At 37.6% G+C, this 15,131-nt stretch overlaps 1 protein-coding gene across 1 annotated transcript in view; it reads left to right on the top strand.

Annotated features, from left to right (window-relative positions):
* The window catches only part of LOC113538936 (latent-transforming growth factor beta-binding protein 2), a 116,633-nt gene that overhangs the window by 2,469 nt on the left and 99,033 nt on the right, over positions 1–15,131 (top strand). Inside the window, exon 2 of the mRNA XM_026934411.3 lies at positions 3,992–4,065. Within this exon, the coding sequence (XP_026790212.3) occupies positions 3,992–4,065 (74 nt within the window). The remainder of the gene's footprint in view (positions 1–3,991; positions 4,066–15,131) is intronic.

Below are 15,131 nucleotides of genomic sequence, written 5' to 3'. Positions count from 1 at the left end.
GTTCAGAATGGTTCTGAATGGAGCCTGATGTATTATGAGATTCCCAAATACAAGAACTTACCTTCCCTTAATGGATTTCCCGGTCGTTTCAGTAACACACAGGTGCTAGAAAATGTGTACCTAAAACTAATCTCTTGTTACTTACTTTAGGCTATTTGCCATGTGCATATGACCTCAAATGCTAAGTGGACATTGGGTGATGTATGAGCAATCTGATAAAGCAGCCATCTGAAGAACTTCTGAAGAAGTGAGTAGTGAGTAGTGAGTGGTGGTAAAGGAATGTCTACACTGGGCCATGACTCATTTTAGGTAGCTGTTGGAGGGGTAAACTTGGTGGACCTGAGGAATGTATGTGTGGGTTCTGTTTGTGCTGTTCACTTGAGGTCCTCCTCCTGTTGGGATTTGCTCTATAAAAGACATCTCTTTTCATTTTAATTGCTGACAAATGAGTGTAGTCATATCATTATTATTATTATTATTATTATTATTATTATTATTATTATTATTGTGGAGGCTATTTTTTCGCTTTCAGGACTCAAGCTGTTATTGGCCAAAATGAGAGCATGCATACTCATTCTAGCCTGTTCCTGTTTTGAACTGCTGTAATCATTATTAAATCTGGTAATAAGTATAAACGTAATTTTTTTTTTGATACAAACACGATGGAAGCTACTGGTTAACCTCCTGGTATTTCTTTCACATGTGCCTATTATTTAGGGAGAAATCTGACTCACGCTGAAGCTGTTGGGCCTGTCTGTAGAGTATTCCTGGTGAAGTGTGTGCACATGTGTATATAGGTGTGTGCGTGTATGTGTGTATGCATGTGTGTGTGTGTGTGTGTTACAGTAGATGCACACGTCCTTCAGCCGTCCTACATATGGTTATCCCTTAGAGCCCTGCCACCTTTTTGCAGATGCAGCTGGTGATCAGAAACACCTGTATCTCTGACGGCCATCCTTTAATGTTTAATAGATTCTTTTTACCTTATAATTTTTAAGACTAAACAGACCTGTCATTAGATTGCATGGAGCTCCTATCTCCATTTTTTCTTCTCTTTTAGCAAAGCCTCAGATTTTGACTCTTTGTGCCTTGTTGCACAAATAAAGCTTTGTACAGGGAAAAGTGACAGAAATATGTGTATATAAGATTTATGGTGTTCTTTATAAATACATCTTTTGTTACCAAAGTCACATTCTCTGCGTGCCATATCAGGACTTGGCATGAATGCTTAAGGGCATCATATATTTTATATGGCTAATTTCTATGAGCCCATTTATGAAAAATAGAGCTTATTAGTGTGATTGCCTCTGATGTATGTTTGTAGGTTGTGGTTAGAAAATAGACTTGTTCTACCCTTTCATCTTTCTAAGAGTTCTACTGATATTACAGTGCATAAGTAAGGAATAAAACACAACAGGATGTGCTGTTATAGGAAAATAATAAATGACAGGGAGGTGTGATTCGGCCCAACGTGAAAGTTCCTGTTACCACCCTGAGGTTGATTATTTTCCAATAACAGCATGTCCCATAGTGTTTTATTTCCCTTATATCACAGCAATTTTCCAAAGATTATTTTTTTAAAAGGACATGAAACATTCTTTAAACTTTCTCTAAAGCTAGTTTCTGTTATCACTTATATTATACAGTCTTTAAAAATGCAGCTTGCCATGTTACCAAGAAACTGCGAAGGCCTCCTTCCTGAAGGCATTATTGTGGTGAAAATCTTAGTTACAGCTTTACCTCTGACTGTTACAAAGTGCTGACACTGGAGACTCCTTCCAAAAAATGCTAATTAAATGTCCCCCCACAAAAAAAGTCACCATATCAACGATTATACAAATTTTAAAAATCTGTTTATGTGCAACTACAAGTCCCTGTGTATGTTGTACTGTTGAAACAATAAAGTATTAGAACAGTCTCAATCAATGCAGCCAGAACTATAGCCAGTGCTGCTGTTTTATTAATTAATCAACACTTTCTGACCAATCAGAATGGAGCATTCAGCAGGGCTGTGGTGTGAAGATAAAATAACATTGTGGAGAAAATCTGACACTTCATCTGTATTTGAACCAAGAAATGTATCTAATCACGAATGGGTCAGTCTCATGAACTCATATGAAAAAACTGTGAATGGTTAGGGTTATGGTGATGGGTGTGGTCAATGGATATGGCTTTTCTCACACTGCTTGCAAGAATCCATATGACTTTTGTGTGACATCATGTTGGTGTAGTAGTATAACTATGTAGCACACTTTAACTCGCAATGCCTTTGGTCTCTCATTTCCTGTATCATGTTCATTGGAGCTTTATGTTTGGTGTCAGTCAATTACTGATTCGGTCATCCAGCTCATCACTCAGTGTGATGAAAATACCTCACACACTGATGTGATCTTTACATCTACATCTTTACTGCCACATCTCAGTTTTCATCTACACAAAAGACAAGATGGCTTTACACTTTTTTAAAGCCTGCCATTGATACTTTATCCAGGGAACAGATTTTGTCTGTTTCTCAAAATAACACTAAACTTCTGTTCAAGGCTTTTTCCCCCTGAGCTTTAAAGTCCCCTTTGTGTAATTACAAGATTGAATTTCAGCCTGTGGTATGAAAAAAATAAAGAGGACATAATGAAACCAGTGTCAGAAATTATTGCTTACATATTTCTTTTACCTTTTGCCTTTTCTTGTTTAATAATCATCTTATTATTCATCTCCAGTAACTAGTGTGAGCATGTTTTGATGACGCATTTACTGTAAAACATTTCACTGTTCTCTGACTCAATCTGTTTGGTTGGTATGTTACATGTTATTGCTCAATAGGTCATTATTTCAGTCTAAACTGCAGAACCACATAAACCATTACCTGTAGGTCAGTGAGTAGAGAATGAGACAGGATGCAAGTGTGTAAACTCGGTTTGAGCTTTATTTAGGTTAATCAAAAAAATTGTACTCAGGAGCCATAGCAATAGACAGAACACTGGTGAGAAACGCCAAACAAGATTAATTCATATTCAAGGTCAGAAGAGTCAAGAGTCGACAAGAGTTGAAAAAACAGAATGAACAAGAAACAAGAAGATGTAACAATACACAAAGATGCAGAAGACAAGCAAAAGAAAAAGATAAGACACAATGATACCTTGATACGACAGGATATACATAGACAAACTAATCAAGGAGTAACATAGGACAGGTGAACACAATAAGGTAACAAACCAATGATGGCATACTGTAGGTGGAGACAGGACTAGGACAAAAAAAACAAAACAAAACATGAGCACATTGCATTCATTGCCATGGGAATGGTGAGGCAAAGAGGGAAACAGAGACAGTGCCATACAGTGGGGTCCAAAAGTCTGAGACCACTAGTTAAATGCTTCTATTTTGCATTTTTTAAATTTAATACAATTGCAATTTTCATTACAAATTATATTATTGACAACACCTTTAGAGAAAAGTAGAATGTTTGCAATATTTACATGAATTTTTGAGTTTCTTAGTATTTGATATGTCCCCTTTTTCCTTTAATGAAAATGTGCAATCGAGCTGGACTCAAAATTCCTGCGAAACTTCACAGTCTCTCTAAAAGCAATGGGTGATTTTCATACCAAGTGGTTGTTATCTTCTGCCAAAATTTCAGATACCCCTCAGTATTTATTTTCACACAGATCCCAGTGTATAACACAGAGGCAGGCAGTGTGGAACCACAGCACTGGCTAGAGTTACACAACCAGCTTGAACATGTTACTGAATCACACACAATTTAAGTGTAATTATTTGACATATTTCTGTAGGGGCTCTTGCTACATTACAGCAAGATGAAACCATACTGGCTCGCTTAATGAAAATCTCTGGAACATGAAAGTCTTTGCATGGGTCTTGAATTAGCATTACAGCCATGACATGAGCTCTGAGTGCTTTATTCTATCTGAAGTGGAGCATGCTGCTGACACACTGTATGGTGCTAATAGAGATGGTGTTTTTGCTCCTGCAGGCCACATGTGTGTGGGGGTCAGCAGTGCTGTTCAGGATGGGCTGTTGCACCTGGAACAAACCGCTGCATCAAACGTAAGTCAAACACACGTTCATGATCTGCTCTGTAGCACCAATCGACAGCACATGCCAACATGAGAGACACACACATACTCTTTCATGGTCTGCACTGGAAGCACTGCATGTTTCAGTGTGTCTCTATGACTTTAGTGGAATCTTTTCAGGCTGTACATACAGAAAACAATCATAGGTTTGTGAATGATTATAAATACACAGATGGGCAGATAAAGCAGCAAAGTGTGAAGAAAATTCGCCTGGATGAAAAGGTAGTTCACTGAACGGGAAAGGACCAGAAAGATGCATATTTGCTCATGGTAGTGGTTACCTTTGCTTTGCATTGTCTTTATCTAGGTGATCTTTGACCTATGAATTCACAAGCTTTGGTCCTGTGAGCCAGTACAAAACAGGGAGGCAGGAATATAGTTTCACTGACTGGTTAAAAAAAAAAGAAGTAGTGGTCACACCACACTTTTTGCCTCACTATTTTTTGTGCACACAAACAAACAAACAAACAAACAAATAAATAAATCTCATCTACCGACATATGCTAGGGTTTATTCTATCTTCTTTGGATTTTCTTGTTTGCAATCTTGGCACTTCTGAATACAGATGAATGTTAGATTATGCATGTTTCTCATAAACACTATGAGGTGACCACACATCAATTCATGAGAACCCACATATCTATTGGTATGCCTAACGTCCTGTGAGTTCCACCCTGTAGCTCAGTACCATATGTACATCAGGTTTAAGAGAGCAAATCAGCAGAACAACCAACAATCCAGCCTGCATGATGATAGATCATTATGTCTACAGATATAGGGCTGATGGTGTTTTGAAATACCACACAATTGCATATGTGATCCTGTAAACCATGGTGTTGCCAAACTGCAGAGTGGTGTGCCTGCAAACATTCTGCTGGATTACGGTACCAAACAACTGTTTTTTTTCCACTGCCATATTGTTCGTCTTAGGGCATGAATTACCAGCCCTCAGCATCTGGTTCACACAGTTCTCCTGACAGAGGTGCTTAATTATGGGTGTAGCTCCACTTTTATTTGGCCACAGCAGTACTGGATGCCTAAATTGCCACATAATTAAAAACAAAAAAGGCAGATAATGCAGGAGGAGAAGTGAATAGTGGTTCACTTTTTTAAAAAATGCAGTTGCAACATTCAAAATTGCTACTCTCTGTTTGTTATTGCGTACTTTTTGTTTGTGGCTGAAAAAGTGCACATTCCAGGAAGATGATCCATTTTGTATTTCAAGAACCTCAGAACATCTGCTTCAGGCCATTCTTGAATTCTTGTTTTAGATACTTAACAACACTTTTATATGAATGTGGTGCATTATAAAAAGCATGAAATGCCAAATCTGTAGCAGATAGTTATATAGGAGTTATTTATTTACTGTTTAAAATATCTGAAATTCTGGGAGTGGCATAGCAAAAAGGCCTTATTTGAGCCATTAGGTTTATCGATTACCACCTTTTTATTTTCCTCCAGATATGAGCACCAAAATGAGAGGTTTCAGAAAAGTTTCTCCAGGGTTATCTTTAAGTTTTACAAGCATAGACATTTCTTTTCTGAAACATGGAACTCACAAAAGGAAAGCCTCAATTATAACTGCTCTGTGTGCAGGGTTGGTGTGGGAGAGAAGATTTTTTTCATTTTGGTGTGACATAACTTTAGGTTTTTACACTCATACGCACATATGGTACACTACATAAAAATTTTAATTTGAAGTTAAATCCATGTTTAACTTTATTTTTCATTTAATGTAATCCTATATTAATAATGTATAATTCACTAGTTATATAGCATCATACCTTATCATTTCTAATTGTTAATTTCTAGTATTGTTTACAAGTGTAACACTTCAAAAAGCTTGAGCATATAACTATATATGCCAGGATATGTAAAGCTGGATTGTTTCCGTTATTGTGTACTATGGAACGGGCTTAGCATTTATTATAATACAGCGTAACATTTATAAAGCATTATGATTCCGGTGTTATCATTAAAGGGTCTGTATTTCTGCTCATTTACAATTTTGAGTGAAGATACACACAAAATGTCTATACACAACACAAGCGCTTTTAAGAAGCAGATAAACAGTCTGACTCAGAGAGAACGTAGCATGTCTTCTCAAAATCTGTTTTCATGAATGTATTGACTATCAAGATTGGCTTGCAAGAGCATTCTTCTCTCTACATGTGGTCTCTCTTTAGTACCTGGCTTTGACCCAGGTGGGAGCATAACACACCATGACAGACTAAATCAGTAAAAACAAGTGCCACTGTGCCTGGCCTCAAACACGTCAGAGACCTTAACTCGGAGAGACATACACACACCACAGATTGGCAGCGAGGACAACTGTAGGGGGTTAGATTTGGAAGTAAAGCTACTAGAGAAAACATTCACAGTGGGGGACACATACTTTGTGTGTTACACACTTATGTGTAGCTCCAAATTTATTCTGGTATATGCTATAGATGTATGCCCAATCAAGCATTTCATATGTTTATACACACACACACACACACACACACAAAATACAGGCCGTGGGGGAGAGAAAACACACTCAGCGAGGGAAAGCAAAAGAACAGATTTGACATGTATGCCATTTGTAAAAACATTTAATGCAACCTGCCCAGAATCCTCTATTCCTCTATGAGGGAGTTGTGATTTTAAAGCTGTCACTGGCAAGCTTTTCTCATTAGGGAGGAACTGATGCCTAGAGCTATGGTTGAGTAACAGTGTCATACCTCCATAATTCATGTTGTGACTAAACTCAGATTAACCACTCACACACACACACACACACAGAAGTATGTAATAGTTTTACAGCAGAAAGAATCTACATGCAGATGTGATGGGGCTCAACTTAGGATGGGATCTCTGAAAGTCTTTCAGAGATCAGGATTAAGAACCAAAGCATGACAGGCACAATCATTCAGGAGAACCTAATACATCCTTCGATCCAGTGTTGGATTTGTCCCAGATGAATGCAGGTGTGAGAATAATTATCCCGCTTTTCTTTTTTTTTTCCTTATTGTTTTCAGAGAGCATTCCCTCAAATTGTTGTTCTTTCTGTGAGGATTGCCTCCTCTTTGTAATGGTGATAAATTCCTTTTCGGTTTACAGTCTACAATAAACTGAAAGCTTCAACACCTTTGCATACAAGAACCTCCTGATTTTATTTATTTGTTTGTTTACTAGAAGTCCAGTTTAATCCCATCTGGTATTTGTGTTGAACGTCTCTCTCACATCTCATGTGAAGCACTTCCTAATAGTTGTTTCTGTCCAATTAAAACCAGACCACACTCTTGGCTTCACTTGCACTCAATAAACTGTTTATCTTCATGCTTAATTATAAGCAACACTGAAAAGTGTTGGGCTAATCTGGAAAATTCAGGCTTTTCTGTGATCCATAGCATGAAGCTGCAAGATTTCCTTGTTCTGCTGTACGCATTGAGATTGGCGTCCATGTGTCTCAGTAGTGTGTGATGACACATAGTTAGATAATGGCAAACCATTTCGCCTTTAGCAGCTTCCCAACCCAGATAATAGATTGCAGAGCAATGATCAGTACCTTCTGCTGCTCTGCACTGTCCCACATGCATACCATAAAGATTTGCACTTCCTAAAAAAACAATTATAAGTCATTTCCTTAAAAACAGGCTTGCATCAGTAGGTATTTCTCACCTGGATACTGTAGATTTGTACCTTAGAACTGCTGCTGTAATCCTAAACACTGTCCTGTGCTCATTGCAAGTCTCATGACTCAACTTATGAACAACTCTGAACATCCTTTCAACACACATTGTACTGATTACCTTTACTCTTCTATACCTGTATACTGTAATGAATTTTAATCTCTAAAGTCACCTAGAAGAGGATGGGTTCCCTTTTATGTCTGGTTTCTTCTTCATGTCCTTCAACTGTCATCTTTGGCTTGTTCAGATCTACATCTGGATTTCTGTGAAGCTGCTTTGTGACAATGTCTATTGTTAAAAATGCCATACAGATAAAATTGAAATGAATTGCTTTCAGTGCTGATGTGATGTCCCAGGTTGATAGGATTTCACAGATTGGTTAAATTCACTGAAGTGCTTCACTGAAACATGTTTTTATTGGAAAAAATCTATAAAATTTCACTGAAGTGCTTCACTGAAACATGTTTTTATTGGACAAAATCTGTAAAACGATATGTCTAATTTCTAACAAAACTAATCAGTTTGATTAATTGCACATTAGGGAACAGACCAATGATGAGACGGGGCAGAGACAGAACCGAAAGCCAAAGTAAAAGCACATGTAATGAATGTAATGCTTGTCACGGAGCTGAGAGGGGAATTCGTGATATTGTCTCATACACTGCATGCATGCAGTTTTGGATTGGCATCCAGAATTAGGGCTGGGCAATATGATGATATGACAATATCAATATCAATGAGATAAATTATATCACAATAATTATGTCATGTGATATCTTTTTATAGCGTTTACATTAAAAAAATAAAATCTGTGTTTGGAAGCAGCTGATTTGAAGTTAAAATTTTGTACTGAACCTTTAAAATTGTAAAATTTATAAAAATTTATATGTTTTAAGATTTCTGAGGACATGAAATGAAAGTATCAAACTCAGTTTTCACTTTTTTAAAATGCAGCACTAGTGTTTTGCTGATAGTTTGTTAGCAAACCTATATATTGTGAAGCATTTTGAATCATAGAAATGTCTTCAAGCACTGGGAATAGTTTTTTTTTTTTGGTCATATTTCCCACCTCTATCCTGAATTGTATTTGATGAAGTATTATTTTCACAAAAATTAATTTTTTTTTTTTTTGCATAGTGATTTTAACAGTAGACGTTATCTCAAAGCGGCTACAAGTTTACATAGTTAACAGCCAATGCATATTTATGTGGAACCAGTGGAGGCAGCGGACCAATGCTTAAGGTTCTGCCCTAGTGAGTTTAAATTTGCCAGAAACTGCCAGCATGCCATTGTGGGGCCTGTGAGCAAGGCTCTCATCCATCATCTACCTGATAGCATGGATTGTATCCTGTCTCAGATGTAAGTCACTTGGAAAAAAAAATGTCTCCTAAATGAAAAATACAAATGTAAGCCATATTTTATGTCTTATTTAGCAAGTGCACCCAACTAATTATTTGTATTAATAACTTATGCTGTCTCACAAAATGGATGTAGAATAGGCGATGAATAGAGGATTTCTACAGAGTATTCAGTTAAGAGTTGTTTGCTATCCTTTGTTTTTCTAGAATGTACCACACAGGTGACAATAAAGTCTTTAATATGCCTGTTTCAATATGCTTTATAATCATAGAATCTGAGAAGCAGCTCACATTTCATGTTTAAACTTTATCTTGTATTCTTTATTTTCCACTAACTTTTTCCCATGGTTGGCTCCAAGGAAAATTCTTCACATTGTGAATTTTGGACATTTTGTACTACTTTCCCAAGTACTCCCATGGGGTAGTACTATTACTCCAAATTTCTCCTTGGGGATCAAGAAAGTCTATCTATCTATCTATCTATCTATCTATCTATCTATCTATCTGTCTGTCTGTCTGTCTGTCTGTCTGTCTGATCACCTGAACTATGTTCCTCTTTTGCATGTATCTCAACCACAAGTAAAGTTATATCGAACATGAAATGGGAGAAAAGTAAGTTTCCAGTGAGAAACCCCAGAAGTGATTGTCTAAAAGCAGCTGCCATTAACATGTAATCAGTAAAATATAATATAAAATAATAAATATGACCATGAAAACTATGTCTGCATTTATACCTGGCTTTATAGCCTTAAGCCATTTTTATAGCCATGTTTGTTTAACTATCTAAAGTGATAGACTAGGTTTAGAAAAAGATACCTTTTTCTAAAAAAAAAAATGTTCATAATTTTAAATTGGGAAGGTATCTTTATATTTTCTTAAAGTTAAGGTGTAAATTTTGGTCAAAATTTTTGACCCACTTTTCTTAAAGAAGCATGGTATGAGTCTAAGTATCAGCGTAGACTCACTGTTTATATACACCACATACAGTATATTTGTGCCTATTTGTACATAACATTAGAGAGGATGAGGGGTTGAGATATGCAGAACACATAGAGTTACATGGTGTAACATTTTCCAAAATATTGCTTTGTGAGATCCGCACTGAATGAAAAGTGTTTGCTAAGCATGTTCTGTATGTATGTTAAGTTCTCAGTTGGGACCTGTCAAAGTTAGTGAGGTAGGGGTGTTGGGATCATAACCTCTGAGTGTGTGTATATATGTGAGAGAGCAGCAAAGTACAAATTTAACAGCTTCTTTCAGCTTCATCACCATGTGTTTACCAGCTGGTTGTGTGTCAGTATGTTAGCACTTGGATGTCAGGTCCATTAGCAGTACTGTTGGCTCTTATGCTTAACAGTTTTATGAAGATTTATCAAGTGGAATTCAGAAACCTTTCATGGGCTGAATGCTTTAAAAATTCTGAATATTAGAGATGGTAAAAAGCTAGTGTGGCACCATTCTAACTGCGTTGTGGAACACACTTCCTGTGACCCATGGAAAGTCATTAAAACAGGTTGGCCTCTGCTGTAAGGTTATTGAGTTGGCGGTGAGGTAATTTGCTACACCAACAGTCATGGAGGCCTTTCAGTTCTTTACTAGGCCTGGGTGGCTTAAGACCAGGGTTACGCAGTTCACAGTGCAGGGGCATAACTCTTCCTGACAGAGGAAGACTTTTATGGGCCAGCAGACACAGCCTGAAATTAATACACACCATAGTGAGGGCTCATTGTTACCCTCACCAGGGCAGATTTCAGTTAGCAATACAACCAACATTGCCTCCGAACTGTATTAGGTATTAGGTCAGTTTTACATATAACTGATTGCAGTTACAGTTATTTTGAGTTTAATACAATGTAAAAGTGAATTCTTACATATCAACTTCTCATTAACTATGCGATGATTTTAATTTCATTTAGAAATCCTATCTGCAAAGTATAGCTTATGTAAAATTTTAGAATCTGAAAACCCACATACAGTTTGACACATGTTGAAACTTCAGGCATTTGAATATTACATTTCTGTGATGACTAAACCTGATATTAGCTTGTTTTGACTCTGTGTTTTGCGTAATTCTCTGTGGATTTGTGGAAAAGCTTAAAAAATGAGTGTACAGCTCTGGTCAACAATATTTAACTCAGGGGCCGAGTAGTAGTATCTTCCCAATGTGCATACAGCAGAGACTGAGTAGTAAGTAGTATCTTCCCAATGCGCACACAGCAATAAATCGCACACACACAGTACTGCCTCGCTGCCATATGGAGATCATTCTTATTGCTCGCTGCTCTCCTGAGATTGGCTGTTTCTGAGTTTTGGGTGTAACACAACAAAGAAGAAGCTCTCCTTCAGAGTGTTTTATCACATGGTATGTTAGTTCTCAGTTAGCTGAAATTAGAGGTGAAAGGTTATACTGGTGACCCAATTCAGTGGTAGCCATGGTACTGACACAGGCTGCTGTAAGATTATATTCCCAATAAGCTTGCAGGGAAGCATGAAGATAGAATGGAAAATACAGTATTAGATTTTCACCTACATTATATCACAAATGGTAGGCGGAAACAGTAAAAAGTGCTGTGGCGTAAAGTGCTGTGGTGTGGTTTTTAGTAGTGACTGATATGTTATATCCTCTCTTCCCTTCTACAGTACACCATTAATTTCCTTCTTTCTGGATAATTTCTTACTATTTATTTCCATTTCCAATCCATTATCTAGCTTTTTTATTTAGAGTTCATGACTAAAGCTTCTCTACCTTCTCCATTATAAATTAGCTGTCTCATTCTTGATGCCTGTTTCCTAAAGAGGGCTCTGACTTTCACCATTTCTGCTGCACTTGGCCTTCTAATGGTTCCTGGCACAACCAAATCCCTTGCTGAAAGTGATTATTTTATATGACGACTGTTCTTGTAAAAGAACTAAATCCACTCAGTCATGGTCAGTGCTGAAGCATCATTTCTGGGCCGCTTACTGGATCTACAGACAGGTGACAAATTAAAGGAAAAAAACAACAATTATTTAGGATTTGAGCCACTAGAACAGCATCAGTGCACCTTGGCATAGATTCTCCAAGTCTCTGGGACAGTGCAGGAGGGATGAACACAATTCTTCCCAGAGATTTTTTTTCAGTTGGTGTTTTGCCATTGGTGATGGAATGTTATCTAAAAGATCAGTCCAAAATCTCCCATAAGCGTTCAATTGGATTGATATCTAGTGACTTTGAAGGCCATAGCATATGATATACATCACTTTCATAATCATTAAACCATTTAGTGAACCCTCAGGCCATGTGGATTGGGGGCGGGGTCATCCTGGAGGAGACTACTTCCATCAGGATAGAAATGTTTCAGCGTAGGATAAAGGTGAACAGTCAGATAAACTTTGAACTGATTTGCAGTGATGCTTCTCTCTAAGGCGTCAAGTGGACCCAAAACATACCAAGAAAATAAGTTCCTGCTCCAGCCACCAGTTTCTCCCTTAATGTGTCTCATGACTGTATTTTCTGTATTCACTGTAGAAATATGCTTAGGCTGAATGTTATATCTATAATATGTCTATTTTTATAATAATATCTATTCTATTTTATCTGTTTTTTTCTTCTTCTGGGTATTCCGGGCACGTGTTTTATTAGACTCATAGGGAAATTGTTGCTCAAACTAGGTCAGATCAATTTTTGTTGTATAAACCTTGATTAAAAAAGCTGTAAATGTAGGTCAATTACGGTCAGCTTAGTGTAACAGGATAACAGGATAAGTAACAGGATAAAATGCCTGGGATTTTGTGGAAGGGGTTTTGTGCTATGATACTGTGTGTGTCCTGACTGGAATCACAGCCCCCAGTTGTACGTCATGTAAAGGTCATTTAACTCAAGCATAATAACACTGAATTTCCAGGGTTTTGCAATCTGAAGTAAGCAGATATGAAACATTTGTGGCCATCAGAAAGCGCACCATTCTTTCCATTTATTAACTGACCTATTATGTGGCAAATGAGAAGAAATGGAGTGTGAGTGTATCATGCTCACTCTTTGGACCACTGCATCAGTTCTCCTCTCCACCCATGACTGGACGTCCTGCCTCCAAAATAATTATTACGACAGTGGCTATGCTGAGAATGTTTCCCATTTTGTTTTTTTTTCCTTTACAAATGTTTGTTTTTTATTATTCCCCACTGTGTCAAGGAGAGTGCATTTTTACCAAATGAGAGGAATGCAGAGCAATTAGTTTTAATGATGTGCAGGACAAGTCAGCATGACAGCAATTATTGCAACACTGTTGGGCCAAGCTGCGTATGGAAGCAGTGACAGTGCAGGAAACAATAACACACTCAATGAGAGCAGTGTGTTCATGGTGTCAGAGTCCAGCTGTTCCCATCTTTAGTCATATGATTTAAGATAGTGACCACTTTAGGGTCATGGAGGCAATAATTAGACCCATGCCGCTATACCGCTATTGGATACCAAAATAAGTGCCTGCTTTCACTGAAGAAGCACTGTTTGGTTTTTATGTGATTTTTGACTGATGCTCTCATAAACTGGCTCAAGAACTGACGTAATAAAAATATGATGAGAATGCAGACCTATACTGAAAGATGAAATCCACACAATAAGATAATGATTCAGCACAACACAACCTTTTTTTTGACTAAAGTAAAAATAATCAAGGTCACTGAATAGGCTAAAATTTCTTATATATTTATGTATAGCAATAAATGTGTAAATGCTGCATGCATTGTGGCTTATACTGCATAAAGTAAAAAGTTAGACTAGACATCTGGTAACATGAAGTAGTAAAGCAAAATAAATAGTCAAAGTTTATAACAGTGATCCCTCAATAAATTCCAACAGTTTGAGAAAGTGATTATTTTTTACAATGGTTGTTCTTGTAATACTAAATGCTGAATTATCATTTCTGGGCTGCTTACTGGATCTACAGACAAATGAAAAGAAAAAAAAAACAACAACATAAAGTGTGTTCTTAAGTTTGGTCTTTAAAAGCCACCAGAACATCTTCAATGCACCTTGGCATAGATTCTACACATCTCTGGAACTGTAAAGGAGGGATGAACATAATTTTATAAAAGATATTCCCTCAGTTGGTGTTTCGATGATGGGTGTGAAGAGCAGTGTGTAATACGTGGGTCCAAATTTTCCCTTCGGTGTCCAAACAGGTTGAAATATAAGGTTCTGTTTTTGTATTTCAGACAAAAACATGTGAGATGCTTCACAATAAATATTACTTGAACACATCACTGAAACATAAAGTGGAAAAGTTGCATCTGATTTGGTCATATTGAGGGTTGATATTTACTATCTTAAAACCACAGGAGGTGAGCAGGCTGACTGAATCTGGGATGACCCATCTCTGCCTTGCAGTCTGTACCAGGCTAACTCTGGCCTGAAGTTCAAGGCCTGCATGACAATAACAGGAAAGCCAGCAGGCCATGCAGTCACTCTCCCAGAAGAGCTAGAGGAAGCTTTTGGGCTTGTAATCTGTCAGTGTCTCCCAGCATCTGTGTCAATAGCATTCCTGTGCTGTTGACAGAGCGTCGCTGTTTGCTTTAGTCCCCAGAGAGCAGTGGCCTGATTTACTGTTTGAGGACAAAGTAATAAATTCTAGATTGCCATCCAGCACACACACAGGCGCTTCACAAGCCAGAGAGCCTTGTTTGGCTTGCATGGCATGCTACAGGCCCCTCTGGACCACGTTAAAGTAGCCAGGCGGCCGGCTCGAAGCCTGCACGGATTGTTTTCCAGCCAGCCATGACCACGGGGTTACCTTACGCTGCCTGTATTCTCAGGCAATTGATAAATAACGTTTGTGCATAAATCTCTTGGACCTCTGGTGGGAAGGAACGTTCGCGTTTATTCAGCAAACACAGACCTTCATGAAAACATACTATATATAAGTGTGATGCAAAGTGAAATATTTATTGATGTAATTGAAGAAGTGCTTTGAGATGTAGACATGCTTATTGTAAAGTGTTTTTGCTGTATTGAAGGGGTTCTTTTAAAC

The sequence above is a fragment of the Pangasianodon hypophthalmus genome, chromosome 10, assembly GCF_027358585.1.
Source record: "Pangasianodon hypophthalmus isolate fPanHyp1 chromosome 10, fPanHyp1.pri, whole genome shotgun sequence".
NCBI lineage: Eukaryota > Metazoa > Chordata > Actinopteri > Siluriformes > Pangasiidae > Pangasianodon > Pangasianodon hypophthalmus.
This window is presented reverse-complemented; position numbering and strand designations above follow the sequence as displayed.